At 40.5% G+C, this 19,935-nt stretch overlaps 1 protein-coding gene across 4 annotated transcripts; it reads left to right on the top strand.

The window, feature by feature from the left end:
* The first annotated feature begins 1,037 nt into the window (after window positions 1-1,037).
* Window positions 1,038-19,635, top strand: ptbp1b (polypyrimidine tract binding protein 1b). Of its 4 annotated transcripts, none has more exons than XM_063891121.1 (15): window positions 1,064-1,109; window positions 10,565-10,619; window positions 11,393-11,453; window positions 11,623-11,795; window positions 11,932-12,078; window positions 12,403-12,531; window positions 12,639-12,749; window positions 12,917-13,094; window positions 13,332-13,409; window positions 13,623-13,765; window positions 14,670-14,703; window positions 15,844-15,936; window positions 16,039-16,255; window positions 16,347-16,424; window positions 16,551-19,635. In XM_063891121.1, the coding sequence occupies exons 1-15, from the start codon at window positions 1,102-1,104 to the stop codon at window positions 16,681-16,683; spliced, it is 1,638 nt and encodes a 545-aa protein (XP_063747191.1). In that variant the 5' UTR covers window positions 1,064-1,101; the 3' UTR covers window positions 16,684-19,635. The 4 variants fall into 4 exon arrangements, with proteins under 4 accessions (XP_063747194.1, XP_063747191.1, XP_063747192.1 ...); XM_063891122.1 differs by lacking the exon at window positions 10,565-10,619 and adding an exon at window positions 5,243-5,276 and having other exon boundaries at window positions 1,075-1,109; XM_063891123.1 differs by lacking the exon at window positions 1,064-1,109 and adding an exon at window positions 5,252-5,276.
* Window positions 19,636-19,935: the final 300 nt, after the last annotated feature.

The following is a 19,935-nucleotide window of genomic DNA, read 5'->3' as shown; positions in this document are numbered from 1 at the left end:
ATGAGGAACTGTATGTGTGTTTGTCCTGACACACTGCAAGTTGTTTACATGCTGCTAAAAGGCCATTGCCATCTCATACATGAGCTACTGTCCATCTGTTTTTAGAAAAAAACTGTCCATAATCAAAGACTCAGGGTGATAGCAGGCCATCCCAAATCACTCAGAGAATATCGAGACATTATGTTGTTTCAAAATAAAAGACCTTTGAAATCTCTTTTATGAGCTATTGTTTAAAAAATGAATAGACCTTTGAAATATCACATATGAGCTATGTTTTTAGATAAGAATAAATATAAATCTGTCCATAATCAAAGACCCATTTCACTTCAGGGTGGTAGCAGGTATATTTCTTATTGACAAGTAAGAGTCAGTGCTAAGGTAAGGCAGTTTTTACAGGCCTCTACCGTAATGCATAGGATACACGCGCACGGCAATACAACGTGGGGGCTGGTTTGACCGTGTTTTCCGAAGTGGAGGTTGGCTTGACCGCAGTATGTTAACAGGTCCTTTAGGACAAACATTAAATACATTTCGTGGATTAAAGTTCAGTTTTTTATAAACAGGTCATTTTAATGGATTAAAATTGTGAAAATGAAAGAGTATTTCGTAATTATGATCAGGACTGACGTTCGATTAAGTAAATGTGGAAAATAATATCAGCATTTAATATTTTTTGTCAACTAAGGACATTTTATCAGCCTTTTAGAAGTAAGACAAAGGGTTAAATTAAGTGTAATTTAAAATGTACAGTGATAAAAAAGATTGACCTGGTATTTTCACATGGGACACCCTTTATGTTTTTCTCGGGACAACGCCCACTTAAACAGAATTAAAACCCTGTCCGTTTTTCTCCACAGAGACGCACATTTTTCCTCATAGAGAATCTCTGATCGCTGGAATCTGTCTTTGTTGCTGCGCTTTCTGTCTAACCAGCCAATCAGCGTTAGTCTCCTGTTTGAAACGCCCACAAATATCGCTCACTGTCCAATCAGGGAGCTCCTTCACCCGAACGCCATTTTGTGGGTTTATAACAGCGATGGTCGGGTCTCCTGCTGGCCGCTGGCTGCTGGAACCTGTTGCTCCGCAGTTCCGTGTTGTGCAATGGACGGGTGAGTTATCCAAGCGTCTTTACGTTCACACTCAGATAAAATGTACTTTCTGCATGTTTTATTCACACCTGAGAGCCATAAGAAAAACATGTCGTCACCTAACGATTGTCCAGATAGCCGTTGGTGTTGTTGTTGTTCGCTTAACTGTCGATAAAGTTGTGTTTAAAGTGGTAAATAAGCAGGAGTTAGCATTAGCATTAGCATCGGGACGGCCCATTCTCAAAACACCAAAAACTCAATTTCACTACCTAATGTTTAAAGGTGCTTTCGTTTACATGCAAACGCACATTTATTCAACATATTGCGTTAGTATTAAGATCTGGTTTTGATGAAAACGTTGTGGGAAGAATCGCTGAGTTACAGTAACGTTACAGCTTCACGATGTTCTCACGCCCACTGAGTGTTTTCACGATGCTGCCTCACCTATAAAAGTATGGATGTTGTTAAAATTAAAGTAGTTTCATGTGTTAAAAGTCTGCCGAATTTAAGAGTGTTCCCAGTTGATTTGTTAAAGGGGAAAAAGTAATGTGTTTATAGGTTTGTTGTTGTGAGGATTAAGAATGGAAATAAAAATGACCGTGTTTTTAAATGGGGTTCAGTGTTATTTGAACGGAAGTAACTGGAAATCAATGTCGTTTTTATTACAAACATTATGTAGTTCCATGGGTTAAAAGTGTGCCGAATTGAAGAGAGTTCCCAGTTGATTCGTTTAAGGTGAACAAGTCATGTTTTTATTGGTTTGTTGTTGTGAAGATTAAGAATGGAAGTTAAAAATGACCATGTTTCAAATGGAGTTCAGTTTTATTTGCACTGTAACGAACGGAAGTAACTGGAACTCGGTGTTATTTAGACTGGAGGGCATTGTAGTTTAACAGGGGCTTTGTGGCTAAGCAAACCCCTTATAAAACTGTAGCTTGTATGACAAAATAATCCAACTTGATAAGATTTAGATGTAACGAGTCATACCCCAGCAGGTTTGTGGCGTTGATGTTTTGAAAGGTAGCTTTACGATGATGCCAATGTCATTCAGTTTTATTTGCTGAAATTGGAAGGGGTGTAACATGTGCTCAGGTGCTAAGGAAACTATATTCAGTCTGGAGGCCTCAAATGAAGCTATGATCTTTTTGCCACAAAGCATGTCAATTTTAAAATAAATAAAGTAGCCTCATTTGTTGCATGTTTGTGGAATTATAAAGTGGTCTTAGTTTGACATGTAAGAGTATTTTCTTTATTGGTTTGCAGTTTTAAGGATTCACAGGGGAACTTTAAATCAACAGTATTTCATAAGTAGTAACCGTTGCTAGGATGTTAAACGGTCTACTTGCTTATTATGGCTTGGATTGAGTTGTAATTCTTATTTTAAATGATTGTATTTCCACCTGGTGTCACTGGCAGGTCACCTAAGACAGAACTGGTCTCAACTCTATTGAGTTGTTGGCAAAGGGAGGAAACATGAGAACAATCCTGTTTGTCCTGCACCAGTTTGTTTTCCATTGACTACAATAGTATTGATCTATTGTCATTGACCTGAAGGAGTCAGTTTGTCACACATCTGAAGACAATGGTGTGGTGTCAACTGGTCTTTTGAGCTGTTAAATATAATCAAGGTCATTTTAGCTGCAGACTGTGAGACGTTTGAGTGCCTGTTGTGAATATTTGTGCCTTGTCAGGGCTCATTCGTGCCCTGAGGGTCCTCTTCCAGCTGCTTTACAGTCTGTACAGTCAGCCCGAACAGCCGGTTTTTCATTATGTTAATGTAGAAGACATTTGACCAACTCTGTGATTCAGGTCTACATGGGACACGTACTTGTACTTCACCTGAGTATTTCTGTTATGTGAGAAAATGGTAATGTCTAATTTCTTGGGATTGTCGTATTTTTATTGCCAGTTTCTATCTTTTTACTTTAGTTTTTGGCACTTGTTGTATTTTATCTTGCAAGGTTTTTATCCAAGGTTTTAAGTTAAAGGTGACTTCTTTAAATGTCTTGTTTTTTCAGTCTAAAACCTGAAGATACTCACCGTAATAAATGATCCAAGTTGATAGACCTATCAATTAGTCACTGGTTGCAGCTCTACTTTTTATTATATATGTCTGAAATTGTAAGTCTATTAACACAGATATATCACACATCATTTAAACAATAATCTTTCATATTTTTATTGTGGAAAATTTAAATATAAACAGGTTTGTGGATATACACTCCACAGATGCTCTTTTTAATCTGATATCCGTTGTGTTGTTGGGTCACATGACCTCCTCATAATGTGCTCATGCAGACTCGGCCTGTTGATTTGTATATTTACTGAAGCAGCTGCCGGAAGTGCAGAGACTAACCAGGAAATAAAACAAATGAAATGTGTGCAAAAGGAAATCTCTACACTGTGATCAGGACATTAGACTGGAGTTTTCTGCCTTTACATGAAACACGTTATTGTACTTTTCCTCCACTACACATCTCTGGCTGCAGATAATTACTGTATCATTTATATTTCCAGGCATAGGAGTATAGTATATACGAGTCTATTTTGACTTTGTCAGACTGAATAGCTTCTTTTTTGACGAGTCTTTTAGATTTAGAACATGTTGGGTATTTTGGAAATGTGATAAATCCAATTCTTGATTTTAATTGGACGATTTATTGACATGTTAATTTAAATGAAGCTTTGGCTTTCATACATTATGACATTTTACACACATAATGAGCTAGAAGACTTTTCCATACTAACACTTTCATGTTTTTTCAGCTTAATATTGTTGATAGAGAGCAGTGGAAATAATGCCCTACTGCTGGACTGGCTCTTTCGGGTTTTTCATTAGGATTTTGTGCGGGTGGTACCTGCTACAAAATCGATTTTTGGATTTGTTTTTGCAGATTCTTAGAAGATGAGGACACGAATCCTTTTTACCTCACCCCTTTTGTTTATTAATGTATCTGTATCTCTGACACACATCTTTTAGTCTGATTTGTTCATTCACCTCACCTGATTCATTTCCTGCTCTTCTGATTTACAACCTGTGAGTGATTTGTAGCACATAATGACAGATCCCGCAGCGTCCTGCCCTGCAGCTGAATCCTCTGCATGCTGTGTTGATGTTAAACGCTTTAAACTGTGCTCAGACTCTCTGTTCTCTCTGTGGAGCAGCTTGGTGGCTTTCTGAGGGTTTAATGTGAATTATATAATCTTAACAGATTTTCTCACTTCTCATTCTGACCGATATACAGCTGCAGACCTGCACACGTACGTTTTCAATATGAACACTGCTAGGAATAAATCAGAAAACTCCAGTTAATCAGGAATTTCATTTAATCTCAACCTAAACACGTGAGTTTGAGACTCGTAGTGGATTTTATCCCCATGCCGTTCAGCCCCCTCTTAGATTCGATTTAATGACTGAACATATCCCCTCAGAGTTTGCGAGTTTGGAGAGACTCATTTTAATAAAGTGACATAAATCAATACGCAGCTTGGGCCGAGAATTATGTTTATTAAAATAAAAAACTCTACTTTTGTAAAAAACATGAATATCTTGGGTTTAAATTGTTTTATTAGAAACAAAGCCCTGAATATCCTCTTGTATTATAAAGTGACATGTTTAAATAACCATAGAATAAATTGGTAAAATGAAGGGAAACAATATTTTCTAAAAATCACAAATGAATCAGAAAATGACGTTTTGTTTTATTGTCCCATTAATTGTAAGGCTAGTGAACTTCTAATCTATTCGCCTCAATATTACTCCTGGCTCCGTATTCTATTTTATGCCTTTACCTACACGGTCCTCTTACTTTGTACAGCTCAAATATCTGCAGATTAATTAACATTTGTTTGCAGTTTTATCAGATGTTTCTAATGCATTCATCACCCTAGCCCCACCAATTCTGAGTTCCTATTCCCTGTATGTTACCCTCTGCGGCTCTATTATTTTCATGTTTTCAGCAGATTATATTATAATATGCAGCTGTTTTTATCTGAAACAAACTGCAGTCAGCTGTTGACCTGTCCTCTCTGCTGGGTTTCTCTCTGCCCTTCAGCTCGTCTCCTCAGGCTTTAACCTCATTTTAACTTTTCTTTGGCTTGTTGATTTGAGTTTTTCTCCCTGCTGCTTCTAACACGCTGTCTTCTCTTTACAGCAGTGTCCACCAAGATTTAACAGTTGGTACTAAGGTAGGCACCTCTGCTTCCTCTTCCTCCCCCTCTTCTTCTTCTTTGTTGGTTTGTGTTCTGCTGTGAAAGGCTTACATTTCATTTGCAGAGTTTAAGGTCACTAACACATCTCCTTTTCTATTATGATGGTTCTTGAATCTGAGTTGCATGAAAAATATCCCCCGACAGGAATCACTTATTGTAATATTTAAGAATATATCTTTGGGGGGTATGAAATGTCTGGAAGTTGTGAAAATAAGTGTTTTAATACTGATTTATACACTGGAACATTACAATACACAGTTTTGTTAGGACTGACTCTTTTTAATGCGCACTGTACAGGTTTTTGTTATTACCCTTCACAATAAAAGCCCTAGACGCATACGCTGCATCCCTAAATAGTAAAGGGACTTAAAGTCACTGAGATAATTTCGCTAAAAGGCAAAAGTACTCTCGAAAATCTTCCTTTTTTAATATGGTCTTTTGGTTTTCATGTTTGTATATGAATTCAATTCATGTATAATGCCTGTTTATAACCAAATCTTCTCTTGGTAGCCATATTTATGTATCTATTTCATACACTTATTTATAATATATTGATATTAAATAGAGCCGTTTATTTACGAGTGTTTGCACAAAGCACTCTGCTCCCCCTTGTCTTTCTCTTTTGCATGCAGGCTGTAAATACAGGCTTTTTTTATTACCTTTCACAATAAAAGCCTGAGACGCTTTCGCTGCATCACTCAATATTAAAGGGGCCTTACATTCACTCAGAGAATTTAGCTGAACAATAAAAGTAGTGCTCTGAAAACATAATATTCATCCTAGTTTTTGTTTACCAATTAATGTCTAATTATTTGTTTGTATAACCTAATTCTTTGCAGTCCAGGATTTATTTCATAGCCATATTGGCTCACTTCTTATGTCATATTATTAAGTGAGATGTTTAAGCTCAGCCTTAATATACTTTATTACATTGTCTCGGTATTGATCGTAAAATCATTAAGTATATATTTTTTAAGGTTGCAGCAACCCATCATTAGACACTTCCATCTGGAAACACTCCGGGGTTTTCTCTGTAATTAGTGTGGCGCTCTGACTGTTTTATAAACGTATTATGAACTGCAGCAGTGATTTAGTCACATTCCTCAACACGTCTGAAGATAATCAGATTATTCAACAACAATTTGACATTCTTAACGGACCAGAGCGCTGACTTTGTACCCATTCAGGGTAAATCCTGCTGACTGTGTTCATGAATCATTGGTCGGGTTTTACATATTTTTAGGAAGGCGGCTCTTTGGTTTCTCTTGTTTCAGTTCTCTGAACGAGGGTTACTAAAGGATAGCAAAGACCATAACCACAGTGGTTTTAGTCAGCATTTAGTGAATTATAATTTAACACAATGGCTGTCTTTTAAAACGGGATGCATTTTATCAACAAAAAGTTTTACAAACTAAATGGAACTTAAAAATAAATAAACTATAAATCAAAGCGCGCTACATTTACACAATAAGAGCCTCTGTGCTAAACAAAATGCAATAATGCTAAAATGATATCAATAAATAAATACTCCATCTAAAAGAAAGAATCATTGAAATTGTTTGAAATAAAATGCATTTTTAAATAGAATACAAATGTTACAATAAGAATGATTTCTTTCATACACGCACATTTAATTGATTAATATTTACATTGTTTAAGCATTATTTCTTACATGTAAAAAGATGGAAACTTAAGTCAACTTCAACATTATCGTTCCTGACAGACCAGACTAATAGATCGCTTGATTAATGACGAAATCTGCAGATTAATGCAGTATCTGCAGCTCCAATAAGCATGTGATATCAAAACTGAGTGCCTGTAGTATCTGTGTAAGACTGAAGTCTCCAATTTCAATAAGGCAGGAAGGAAAGAATTGAATACCCAGTGTTTGAGTTAATAAGATAAAATCCATCAGTGTGAAAGTCAGAGGAGGAAACGGGAACGTCAGGTGTTTATTTACTGTAACAGACTTCACATCTAAGCCGCGATGTGTCTTCAGCTCTGAACCAGTCTGACTGCTCCAGAGCCCGCTGATCACTCTTATGTGGTGGGCGGGGCCTTTATGTACCTGAGGTAGAAACCTGTGGTAATGTTAGGTGTGACGAGACCCATGTTTCTTTTCGTGTAAGGGGCTTCAGTCTTGGTGTTAACCTAACATCGAGCTGTTTTTAAAAAAAATGATTGTTGCATTACTATGATGGAGGTAGGAGAGTAGTAGTTTCACTGTTTGAAAAGTACCTGAGAAGTGAAACTTTGCAGCATTGTTGGGAAAGAATATTTCAGTGTCGGATCTCTCGTTAGCAGCCATGGCTCACATTCCTGTGTTTGGTCAGTGCTGGTTTTAGGAGCAAATTGACAGTCTGAGCCAAAACCACATGAAGGTTGAGAGAAGCTAGGAGGAAGAGGAGGAGGAGGAAGAGGAGGAGGAGGAGGAGGAGGAGGAGGAGGAGGAGGACGTACAGCTCTCCTGTTTCCTCCTCCGGCCTCAGGCGAGTCATCTGAAACCGTCCTGAACACGGATCCTGTTAAAGGGACAGATCAGAGTTTATCTTCCTGTAGTTTGTTTGGATTACAAACTATTTGCTTGAATTAGTTTTGCTATCTTCACTAATCTCACTGGAATCCAAAGTTGGTTGAAATAATAATAATTACTGTAAAGTCAATACAGGACATTTTGTCTTCCAAGTCAAATTTTTGTTGCATCAAAATTTTAACAAATTAGGAAATGAACAGAAGATGGAGAGGGAAAGAGGGAATACCATCTTGTATACGTACTATGTTGTGACAGAATGACTCTCCACTAACCGTGCTTAGGCAATATCCACACAGCACGACATGCGATGTCAAGAGAGCTGTTTGAACTGAAACACATCTTGACACGAAAGGAAAACATCTTCCCTGACTTATCTACAGGAAATCTGTGTGATGTGATTGACTCATAACAGCTTCTCAGATGCATGCTATCACTGGTTGTGATATGCAGAATCTGCATGTCAGCAAACCACCCATCAAATCATTTCTGAACAATTTATCAAACCAAAGACACACCAGTTGTTGAACTAAACCAATACACTCAGTTTAAGAACAGAGGCCTTCATTCTGTTGGGTTTTTTACCCCTCAAATTTAAGCAGAAGAAGGAAAGAGACGCATGCTATGTTGCAGTATAGTCAGAATTTGCGCGGTCGTAGAGATATAATACTCAGTTGAATTGGTGCGGAGTCATTGAGGGTCACTGGGGGGGGCTGCAGTAGACCAAACATGAAACTCCTCAAAGCTAAGGAGAGAACTCGTATCAAATATTCAAGGTGGGACTTTATCACCTTTTTATATAACCTCTCTTGAGTAAGGAGTTAAATGTTGGGAACATCAAATCTATTCCAATAAAACAAAGACAACTCATTCGTTTTGTTTGTAAAACATGAACTCCAATGCGGTTTCACAAAGCTTTCACTTGTCTTACTAAAACACTGAGACATTATAAGTTAATGAATCTACATTTTGATCAAATTGATTTACTGGTATTTGTTGCAGTCGTATCTGGAAAGCCAAATGCGTGCAGCTAGCTCATAGTTACTCAAACACGAAGGAGCACAACCGCGTAAGCTAGGGCTGCATGATGAAAACAACTCAGATATATTCTGTTGGATATTGTAAATGCTCGCAATATCAGAGGGGTTTATCATTTCTGAAACCTTATTTGCGACTTTCCTTTTGTTGTTGATCATGGTCTGGTTTTTATCTTCACCAAATATTGTGCTTGTTGTTTTTGAGGTGCTGCACTAGGCCATGTTGTGATTTCAATGACATTTTGATTGATTGTGCAGCCTAAGATTAACCAATGATCAAAGGTGTGCAGAATGAACCTCTCGATGATGCAGCTTATAGTTTGATTGCAGACAGAGACAGAAAGAAGTGGGTTCTTCTCTGCAGCGTGGCGACAGATCTCCTCAGTAACTGTATCAACAGTCATCTCGTTGTGGTCCGCTGGCTGACAGACTGTTAGCAGTCGGTCCGTCTGTTTGTCTCTCAGTCTTTTGTCCTCCCTCAGCCTGTGGCGGGCGGTCAGTCGGTCAGCAGCTGTCAGACAGCAGATCCAGAGAGGACGGCAGCACTCGGGTTTCTGCTCTATTATTCATGGCAGGAGCTGTAAGGAGATCTCTGCTGCTTTTGTTCGGATACAAATGTGTGCTGCTCGGGTTCCTCTCAGAGAACCAGGCAGCTTCTGATGTAAAGAAACACAGAAATGCATCATCGTGTCAAACTCTCCGGTGATAAGTGACACAGGCAGCAGACGGGCCAAGGCAGGAAGAAGCGTGCACCCCAGCACCTCCCTGCAGGGTTAGCAGAGTTCTGCAAGTGTATATGTGTGCCTTAAAACATAACTGCTGTGACACAAACAGAAGAAATCATTTAGGATCTCTATTTCACAAAGGTTTGACATTGCTTTTCATTTATCTGACGTAGAACAGCAGCAAGAATCCTGCAGGTACACTAGCTTCAAAAAAGCCTAAACATCTTAAGTGCTAGGTCCACAAATGTCTTTCTTTTTAAAGCATTTTACAGACTGTATTGACCGTGGTGCAGGCTCACTCGACTAATGATGCAAAGTCTCTCGCTTGCTTGCTCACTTGTTGCACGGAGGAGAAAGGGCACACTTTAAATGCTGTGCGTTTACACAGTGTGAGACTTGAATACGACATGGATACGCCTGCTGCGGCGCCTTTCGGTGCATCTCGGCTAAAAAGAAATGTCCATCTTGAGTCGTTGCTGTTGTTCTTTGTGATGTAGGACCGGGCTGTATGGGGAAAATCAAATATCACAATATCTCCGATCACATAAATTCATCAAGTGACAATATTGTAGGATTGTCTTTGATAACACATTTATATAATGACTTTATGATGAATGAAGGAAGAGCTGTGGGTGTGTTGAGTAGACAGGCAGAGCTTATAATACATCAGCTAGAACAGGTCAGAAAGGTACATGACGTAACTGTAATGCAACCTTTAAAACCAGGTAAAAACTCTCTGCAATATGAAATAACTGAGGCCATATCTTGTCCTATAAGAAACCTGAAACCTCACTGTGACTTAGAGAAGCTGCAGGGTTGCGTGGTATAGTTCTAGCTACTCTTTAACCCAGATTACTCTCAGGTGACTTGAAGGTGGTCGTAAACATTGATGTTTTAAAGAGAATGAAATCTTTTTATTAAAAGGTTTTTCTGTTGGTGCCATTCTAACTTTTCCTGTGTGTCCCTCTTCAGGCCTGGTCTCTCTCTCTCTAAATTAAGTTACTCTTCTACCGAGATGCAATTTCAGGTACTTATATATATACATATATTATATTGGGCAACAATTGTTTCAACGTGAACCTGTCTTCTATAGTCCTGACCTCAGTCGCTCGATACCCTTTAAAAGCCATTTGTCCCCGAGCATAGTTTATAAGTCCCACGCTTTAAAATGCATCAGTGACAAGCAGCAGAGGCTCAGCCTGTTTGTCTACATCTGCTTTTCATTGAGCTCCTCAACACAGGAATTCACCCCCCTTGCACACACACACACACACACACACACACACCCCCTTGACTGCCTGCTGTGGGGCTTAGGAGGAGGGGGGTGACAGCTGATGTTTGACCTGTTTCATATTAACGGTTTAAATGACACCAAGCACAGTTTCACCTCCTTTGTGTTAAATATATACAGAATGAGTTGTGAGTGAGAGGATGCTCTTTACTGACCTCTGGTGGCAGCATGTTTGTGTTGCCACTATTTCACTTCTAACTGCAAACTACATTAGTGGACTGACAAAAAATCAGCCAAAAACCCTTTTGATAATCACGTACTTCAATCAAACACATTTAAGGGTGAAATAGTTCCTGCTGTGGTTTGCATTTTGTGATTTTATAAACCAAATTTCAATGTTTTCTGACATTTCACAGACCAAACATTTAATATAAATGTATCTTGCATGCTAATTAGTCTCCTTAGATTAAACCCAGGCTCAGGTTTTATTAGAACTGCAGCTTTATTACAATTTAACAAGGTGTGTAATGTCTCTGACAAACAATGCTTTTGTATTTGATGTGTTTCAGAGAGGATCTGAAGAGCTCTTCCCCAGCGTCTCCAGCGCCCCGTATATCATGAGCACCACAGGTCAGAAACATCGCTTTGTATTTATATAACCTGCATTTTAAACTCGTGCATTTTCCTCAACACTCATACATTTTTGGTCGTAGATTGGATACAACCCCTCCCTGAGTGGTGTATCTTCAGTGTTATGAATTTGTCCTGACCTGCTGCTGTTGTCTCCTCTCCTCTGTAGCCAATGGCAACGACAGTAAGAAGTTCAAAGGTGACATAAGAGGTCCCGGTGTGCCGTCCAGGGTCATCCACATCCGAAAGCTTCCGACTGACATCAGCGAGGCCGAGGTCATCAGCCTCGGTCTGCCCTTCGGAGACGTCACCAACCTGCTGATGCTCAAAGCCAAAAACCAGGTGCAATATTTTTCATTTTGGCTTTAATGGTGCAGCTCTAATGCATAATATATTTGATGTGGGGTCCTCGCCCTCAGCAGGGTCTGCAGTAATGCACTTGGGTACGGTACCATACTCACCTCTCCCCCCTCTTCAGGCCTTCTTAGAGATGAACTCGGAGGAAGCGGCTCAGAACATGGTGGGATATTACTCCACCCTGGTGCCCATCATCAGGCACCACCCGGTCTACATCCAGTTCTCCAACCACAAGGAGCTGAAGACCGACAACTCCCCCAACCAGGAGGTAACCGCCTCTCAGTGTTTAAGAAACTCAGGAAACCTCTTCAAATGTTGAAAAACAGTGTAACATTCACAGCTTCGTAAGTACTGATAATGTGCATGATCTGTGTTTTGATGGACAGTTGTTTTTATGCAAGGGATGCAACGGCATTATCTCAACGTCTCATAAAGGCTAGCCCAGTGTATCCCATGCTTAGGGAGATAAAAAAGGAAGCATTTAAGCTCCTTTTTCCTTATCATCTCGAGGATTTGAAATGCTCTTATCATGGTTACTTCCTAAGCCAAACAAATAAACAGCACGTGTTAATCCTCCCTCCTCCTCCCTCAGAGGGCCCAGGCGGCTCTTCGGGCCCTCACTTCATCACATGTGGACGCGGCCGTGGTGGCTCCGAGCACCGTGCTGAGGGTGGTGGTGGAGAACTTGATCTACCCCGTCACACTGGACGCCCTCTGCCAGGTTAACACAACAACGACACAAGAATATTAGCTCTCGTTTCTTTTTGCTTTACCGTTGTCGTTCAGAAGTCCCTGATTAATTTACTGAAATGCCTCTCTGGTCCTCAGATCTTCTCAAAGTTCGGCACGGTGCTGAGGATCATCGTCTTCACTAAGAACAGTCAGTTCCAGGCTCTGCTGCAGTACGCCGACGGAACCTCCGCCCAGTCGGCCAAACTGGTGAGCGTCTCACCCTGCAGCACGCACACTTTGATAACATTCAGAAAAACACACACGCATACAAAAGACTATTTACACACGTTTCATTCCTTATTAACACCGTGCATGTTTCAATAATGTGCACTAGAGAGGTGTTGAGCAGCTGCTTCTGTGTGTGTGTGTTTCAGTCTCTGGACGGACAGAACATCTATAACGGCTGCTGCACTCTGAGGATCAGCTTCTCCAAACTCACCAGCCTCAACGTCAAGTACAACAACGAGAAGAGCCGCGACTTCACCAGACCAGACCTGCCCAGCGGGGACAGCCAGCCCACCATGGAGCACCCCGGCATGGCCACCGCCTTCAGTAAGGCACACACACACGCAAACAGGAAGGTTTCATTGAGAGACAAAACAAAGAGGAAGTTATTTTTATCAATGACAAAACATCTGAAGGCCATTGGTAATACCGGTCTGCTCTGGTGCATGCCCGACTCCCTGCTGGTGGCCTCTGGATCAACTTCAGGGAATTCTGATGAACACACATGTATGACGACACACTCATGGGTCATTTTCTGACTGAACTGTGGTCTATTCTCTGCAGCTCCAGGTATCATCTCAGCCGGGCCGTACGGAGCAGCGACCCACGCCTTCCCCCCCGCCTTCACCCTGCAGCCTACAAGTGAGTCTCACCTGTCCACACTTAGGCCCTCAGTAACTCAGCTGACTGCAGCTGTGTCATGGTGCTGTGTGCAGCTGGGATATTCTGTCAAAGGAAAAGTCTGAGCATGTGCAGGAGCGTTCAGAAGCTAAGAAAGGGGCTTATTAATAAAGATAGATTATATTATGTACATCATTTAAAAAGGAAACAGTCTGATGTCTCCCTCTTCCCCAGTGTCCTCCCACTATCCAGGCCTGGTCCCCACGATGCCCGGGGGAGCCCTGGCCTCCCTATCCCTCCCTGGAGCCTCCAGGCTGGGCTTCCCCCACATCTCTGCAGGAGTCTCTGTCCTGCTGGTCAGCAACCTGAACCCAGAGGTTAGTCCAGACACAAACCGTCCATCAGCGTCTTCTCTTGTTCATATTTGACTTTATGACTACATAATGAAACTGATAGCAGAAATGACAGTAAAACAAACAAACACAAGTTTCGACCCAATCCTTGGCCGTAGTGTAAACAGCAGTGACACAGGCAGCAGTACTTTTCCCCCTCTCAATGGGAAACATTACACATAATAGTGCATTAAAATATAACAGAGGGGTTGCCATACTTAAATCTGCACGGCAAAATGTTTTGTGTTCTGAATTGTGAGAAAAAAAGCCTGGATTTTTTTCGATTTTAAGAAAAATGTCTAAATTCTAAGAAAAGTCTGAAATTTAAATTCAGGAAAAATGTCAAATTCTAAGAAACATTTCAGAATTTTAAGAAAAGACAGCATTTTTTGATTTTGATGGAGAAATGTCAGAATTTTTACATTTTAAGGAAAATAACAAAAGAAAAAGTCAGAATTTTTTTCAGGATTTTAATCCAAAAGTTGAACTTTGAAAAAAAAAAAGATGAATCAACTTATATTTAATGTATTCTAATAACATCATTATTATTATTTATTTCCAATTAAAGCGTTTCGGTGATATCAGAAGGAGGTTTTATGGGCTGTTTGGGTCCCTGTCTCACCGTAGACTTCCTGTAATGTTGATGCGTTCACATTATCATGTCGTGCAAACACACACTCGCACACACCTGTCCAGTCGCATTGATATCATTATCTGACCCCTCCTCTCCAGGAAATTAACCCTCTGATTGACCCCTCACTTGTCTTTTTGTTTTTTCTCCCCTTATTATAATTTGTTGCCATGGAAACGCCTCGGACACCTCCACCTGTCCTGCCCTCCCACCTTTACCTGTCCTGTCCCTCCGCTGCCTTCTCTGCTGTCTTTAAAGAGAGTTACGCCCCACTGCCTCTTTATTCTCTTCGGTATGTTGTCACTAGCTTCTTATTTTGAAATGATCAGTAACCTGGTTGATCTGATTTTTGAAGTTTTCGATTTGAGTTTTTTTTCCTCTTCATTTTGTGTTTAATGAAAAGAGAAATGATTTTCTGCTGGTTGTCAGATTCTGCGTGATGGTTTTTGTTTCATTCACAGTATTTGCAGCTTTTTAATGCATGTTTTTTGCAACGGCGTATAAATGATGGGGAAGGGGGATGATATTCTGAACGGAAAACCTAAATGATACATAAATGAATTCCAAGATTTAGGGTTTAGAAGAAAGATTTCACTCGATCAATAATAATACAATTTAGCAGCTACATGATATTGGTTAATAGAAAAGAGTTTGGGAACTCCAGGAGTATTTTCCAGTTTGTTTTGTGCTTTTCAAAATCTCAACATTTTGGTAAAAAAAAAAGTCAAAATGTTGAGATTTTCAGAGAAAAGTCTGAAACTTTAAAAAAGCCATAATTTTGAGAAAAAGGTCAGACATTTTCAGATTTTTGAAGACGAGTTCTGAGAAACAGCCTCATCCATGTTTTTGAGATTTTCTGTAAAGATTTTCTGAATTTTGGGAAAATATTTGAATTCTGAGAAAATTTTGAGATTTTCAGTCGAAAGTCTGAACTGAGAAAAAAAGTCAGGGTTTGAACATTTTTGAGAAAAGTCAGACAGAATCTGAAGAATTGATGATGATTTAAAAAAAGCAAGCTGCATGTGTTGTGTTTTATATTATCTCAGTTTAGTCTCAATATTTGAGTTTGCTTGCCGGGTTTCTTTCAGTTTGCATGTCTGAATCAGCTGCTCGTCAACACTCCCATAATTCAGAGCTCCTACACGGTGTAATCTGCCATTTTAATTTTCTCTGACCCTTACCCTTAATTTCCTCACTGCATTTCCTGTGTTTTAACATCTAGAAATCCCTGCCTTCCAAGTGTAATCCTGAAAGGCGTTCCACCTCCAGTTTTTACATTCAGTTATTTAGAGTTTAATTTGAGCGTTAAACTAAAGGGTCAGTGGCTTGGCAGGCTGTCGTTAGGGTTTAACAACGTGTAGATTATTAGGTGTATCACTTCCTGTTCAACAATAACTTAACCTTTTGTCTTTGTGTCTGGCTGTGTGTTAAGGTGTTTATGGTGACGTGATGAGAGTGAAGATCCTGTTCAACAAGAAGGAGAACGCTCTGGTTCAGATGTCAGACTGCACACAGGCTCAGCTAGGTAACAGCAACTCTACCTGAAAGACCACCGTATAACTACTTTAACAGATACAAATACTTAAGATTCAAATGTTTCTGACTGGATCGTCTGTCCCCCTTGCAGCCATGAGCCACCTGAGCGGGCAGCAGCTGCACGGGAAGCCTCTGCGCATCACGCCGTCCAAACACACGAGCGTTCAGCTTCCCCGTGAAGGCCACGAGGACCAGGGCCTGACCAAAGACTACAGCAACTCCCCTCTGCACCGCTTCAAGAAGCCCGGCTCCAAAAACTACTCCAACATCTTCCCACCTTCTGCCACCCTGCACCTCTCCAACATCCCGTAAGTCTCACTGCAGGAGCCTGGAGACCAAACTCAGGGAACACTTAACACACCTGAGAGATACCTGCTAATGTCACTGTTGTGTTTGCAGGCCGTCTGTGGTGGAGGACGACCTCAAGATGCTGTTTTCCACATCAGGAGCCATGGTCAAGGCCTTCAAGTTCTTCCAGTGAGTCCTTTGTCTTAAATGATCCTCCTTTTTTGTTTTCAAGTGTCTTCTCTCGTTCCTATATTCCTCCGTTGTCCCGCCCTGAATCCTTGACTTATCCTCCTTGTCTGTTTGCTCCTCGTTCAGGAAGGACCACAAGATGGCTCTGATCCAGATGGGTTCGGTGGAGGAGGCCATCGAGTCCCTCATCGAGTTCCACAACCACGACCTGGGAGAAAACCACCACCTGCGGGTCTCCTTCTCCAAGTCCTCCATCTGAGCCTCAGACGGTCTGAACCGTGTCCACTACACTCCCATCATTCCTGCGCACGTCTGCAAGAAACCACCGTGAAGTCTGGTGTGATGTTAAATTATTTTTTAAAACTCATTTTTAGGCTCTTTGCCTTCAAAGAGGATTAGGGTCATCTTAAGGAAAAGCAAGTGTGAGAGGAGGTCAGAATTCTGCATTTCTTTGTCGGGTTTCTGAGTTTCTCAGAAATAAACTGACAGTTTCTGATTGCATTCAGGATTTAGACTACAATTGAGTTTTGGAAGTTGTACCTTTTAGCCACTCTTGCCTTTTGACTTTAATCCTAGAATTAATCTAATGAAGTCAACCTTAGTTTATTTCTCGGGAACACTGACTTAAATTCCTAAAATCCCGACTTAAGTCAGAATTCTCCCTTAAATCTCAGACTCCCAAGTTTTCCTGAGATGCTCCTAATCCTCTTCTCTAAAGTTTCCCCCTTCAAAAGTAACGGTTCTATCTTTAAATTATCTGCTCTGACGAGGTTTGGGAAGCCACAAGCCGTCAGAATCTAGTCCGGGCCTCGTTAAGGACGGCCTCGTTAAGGACGGCCTCGTTAAGGACGGCCTCGTTAAGGACGGCTTAGTCCGGGCTTCAGATGATCCCTGTGCCTTATTCCTGGAGTCAGAATGACCTCGACTTTGACGTGTAAAAAAAAATCTCCCATCATGCCTCTGTAAATTGGCAAAGAGCAGGTTTACAGTTGATAAAGGTTTACTGTTAATGTATTACAGATATATCCTTATTTTATGTGTATTTTATTGGTGTTTTTCTTTATGTTAGTGTTTTGTACTGCTGGTTACTGTAGCGTCGAACATGTGAACGGATTCTGTTGTAGCGGGGTTATTTTAGTCTTTCTCTATTCCTCTCTGATTTCTTTATTTCCATGTATGCAATCACGTTTTATTCAAATCAAATATTGTAGCAATATTTTAATCATTCCTGAACTTTTACTCGTTTTCTTTTGTCGGTGGCTCGGCGGTTCTTCTCCTGCTGCCTTTTTTACAATCTGACAACTGTCGTTATGTTTCTGTCAGGATGTGTTCGCTTGTCTTGTCTTCTCGCTTCGCCTCTGAACGGTTTTATTTATACGTTTGTGATCCACTACAGCTGAAACCAAAAACGGCCTTTTTAGATGCAACAAATCCGCCTGCCTCAGGTTTCTGGTTTTAAGGACTTAAGGAAAAAATAACACAAAAACAAAGATGGAAGATTGTGAACTGGTTTAGGCTTTGGTGGTGTTTTCCTGTGGGAGGTTTTTATTCATTTCTTGACCGCTTCACTGGATTCAGTCTCTATTGCAAACCCAGATGTAACGTGGAGTGCCTTCAAACGCAGCGCCGAGTCGGACATCAGGTATTAATTCCTCTTTTACTCCGAGATGAAAGTTTGACGGAGAAGAAAAACCCCGCGGCCGTCACAAATGTGCTGAAACCAGAAGGTGCTGGTATGGTTTATCTGTGTGTCTTAATATTATTACGTCGACATTCCAGCTGCTCATGACCAAGATTCCCCGTCTCGCCTGAAGGTTTCCCCTGAGGTGTGGTGCATTCAAGACCCCTGGGGGATTTGTAGTTGAGTTTTTAGAAGTCCTGACTCATTCCAGAGGCGCAGAGGAGGTCGGGCTGTTCTTTAAAGTTACACACACACACACACTCACACTCACACTCACTCTGTCCCATACAAGAGTTCAACTGACTGTTTACATGCACGAAATAATATCGTTTGAGCCCTTTTTCTGGAGAAGACGTGTCCATAGAAGGCTTTAGCATGAATAATGTGTATAAATGTTTAACTTTCTCCAGTTTGCATGCAGCCGTGCATTTTTCCAAGTTTTCCCACCGGTTGTTGACTTGTTGGACCAGCCTCTCCTCCATTCCTTCATTCGCACATATCCAATTCTTTGATACTTTGAAAACTTAGGATACACCAGTTCCAACTTTCTCTACAAACGTTTGGCAGATATGAACGTTTTGCCTCGCTGTATAGAAAGTATTGAACTTTATTTCAATGGTCCAACTTTAAATGAGCCAAATTCAATCAAACTAATTTATAAAACTACCTTTTTTTTCTCAAGACAAAAAATGTTTGCACAGTTTAACCTTTTTTAAGCTTGCTATTCCTAAGCCAAGTCTAGAGCCTGAGCTACTGAACCAATTGAGGCTAAATTCAAAATATCCATACATGCATTATATAAAATGTACTTGGCGTGTGTTAAAAGTGGATGTCATTGCATGTAAGAGTAGTCATTTAGTCTCCAGTTTTACCCCCTTCTAGCTTCTGTACAACTTTTTCGCCTTCGTTCATGTCAGAAATGCAATATGGTTACGAAAACCACAGAGAATATCCGCCTGTGACATTCCCAGTGATTTAGTCTGTGTGTAAGATCATATTCAACACAGTGTGGAGGAGTTTAAACATTCACACACACCTCATCACATCAGAACCAGTGATGTGAGCAGCTGTTTTCTCCCAGTGGACCAATGGAAACTGCTGGATGTAAATAATAGTTTTGTTAATTCCTTCAGAAGTTCCTCTTGTGTTGACAATGAAGACGGACACATTTACATTTTTTTTTTTCCCCCAGGTGACTTGAATGCATCACGCCCCTCAGTGAGACGGGTGAGACAGAGTGGGAGTCAGTGAGAGGTGGAGGGCGGGGGTGTTGAGCTGTACATACGTGTTTTATACCACAGTGACGTGTCAGAGCTGATGGTGGTTTTATATCTGATGTATATTTTGATTCAAAGTGAGCGCCCGGTTCTGAGCCTTACACTGTTTGTGTCACAAAGACAAACAAAAACGAGAAGCAGATTAAAAATCACTTTTTATCAGAAAACTCTGAAGGCACGAGTCGTCTGTTTATATCGAACACTGTCGATGTTTGTATGATGTTGTGATGAAAATAAAAAGACGAGACGAGAAGCTGCGGCGGCAGAAACGCTGTCTCCTGTTTTTGGAAACGTTTTACTTTTATTTCCTCTACGGTTTTTAAGAGGAATCCCCTTTTTCTTACACGTGGTTTAAGGCTTTCAGATTTACAATACTGTATAGTGTAGAATTCAGAAGACTAGACCAGAGAAAGCTTTCAGAACAATACGTACCACACTTTAGGCACTGGATGTGATGGGTTGATTGACATAAATAGGTTTTGTTAATAATAATAATAAAGCTGTATTTATATAGCACTCTTCAGACAGCAGGTGCACCTCAAAGTGTATTTAG

The sequence above is a fragment of the Eleginops maclovinus genome, chromosome 9 (genome assembly GCF_036324505.1).
Source record: "Eleginops maclovinus isolate JMC-PN-2008 ecotype Puerto Natales chromosome 9, JC_Emac_rtc_rv5, whole genome shotgun sequence".
Lineage (NCBI taxonomy): Eukaryota > Metazoa > Chordata > Actinopteri > Perciformes > Eleginopidae > Eleginops > Eleginops maclovinus.
Note: the sequence above shows the minus strand (reverse complement) of the source record. Positions and strands in the feature narration are given on the sequence as shown.

Excerpts from the sequence above, each read along its gene's own strand:
- ptbp1b (XM_063891121.1), top strand. Across the intron at positions 14,704-15,843 it reads CTGCCTCTTTATTCTCTTCG|GTGTTTATGGTGACGTGATG; the intron begins GTATGTTGTCAC and ends CTGTGTGTTAAG. Across the intron at positions 15,937-16,038 it reads CTGCACACAGGCTCAGCTAG|CCATGAGCCACCTGAGCGGG; the intron begins GTAACAGCAACT and ends TCCCCCTTGCAG.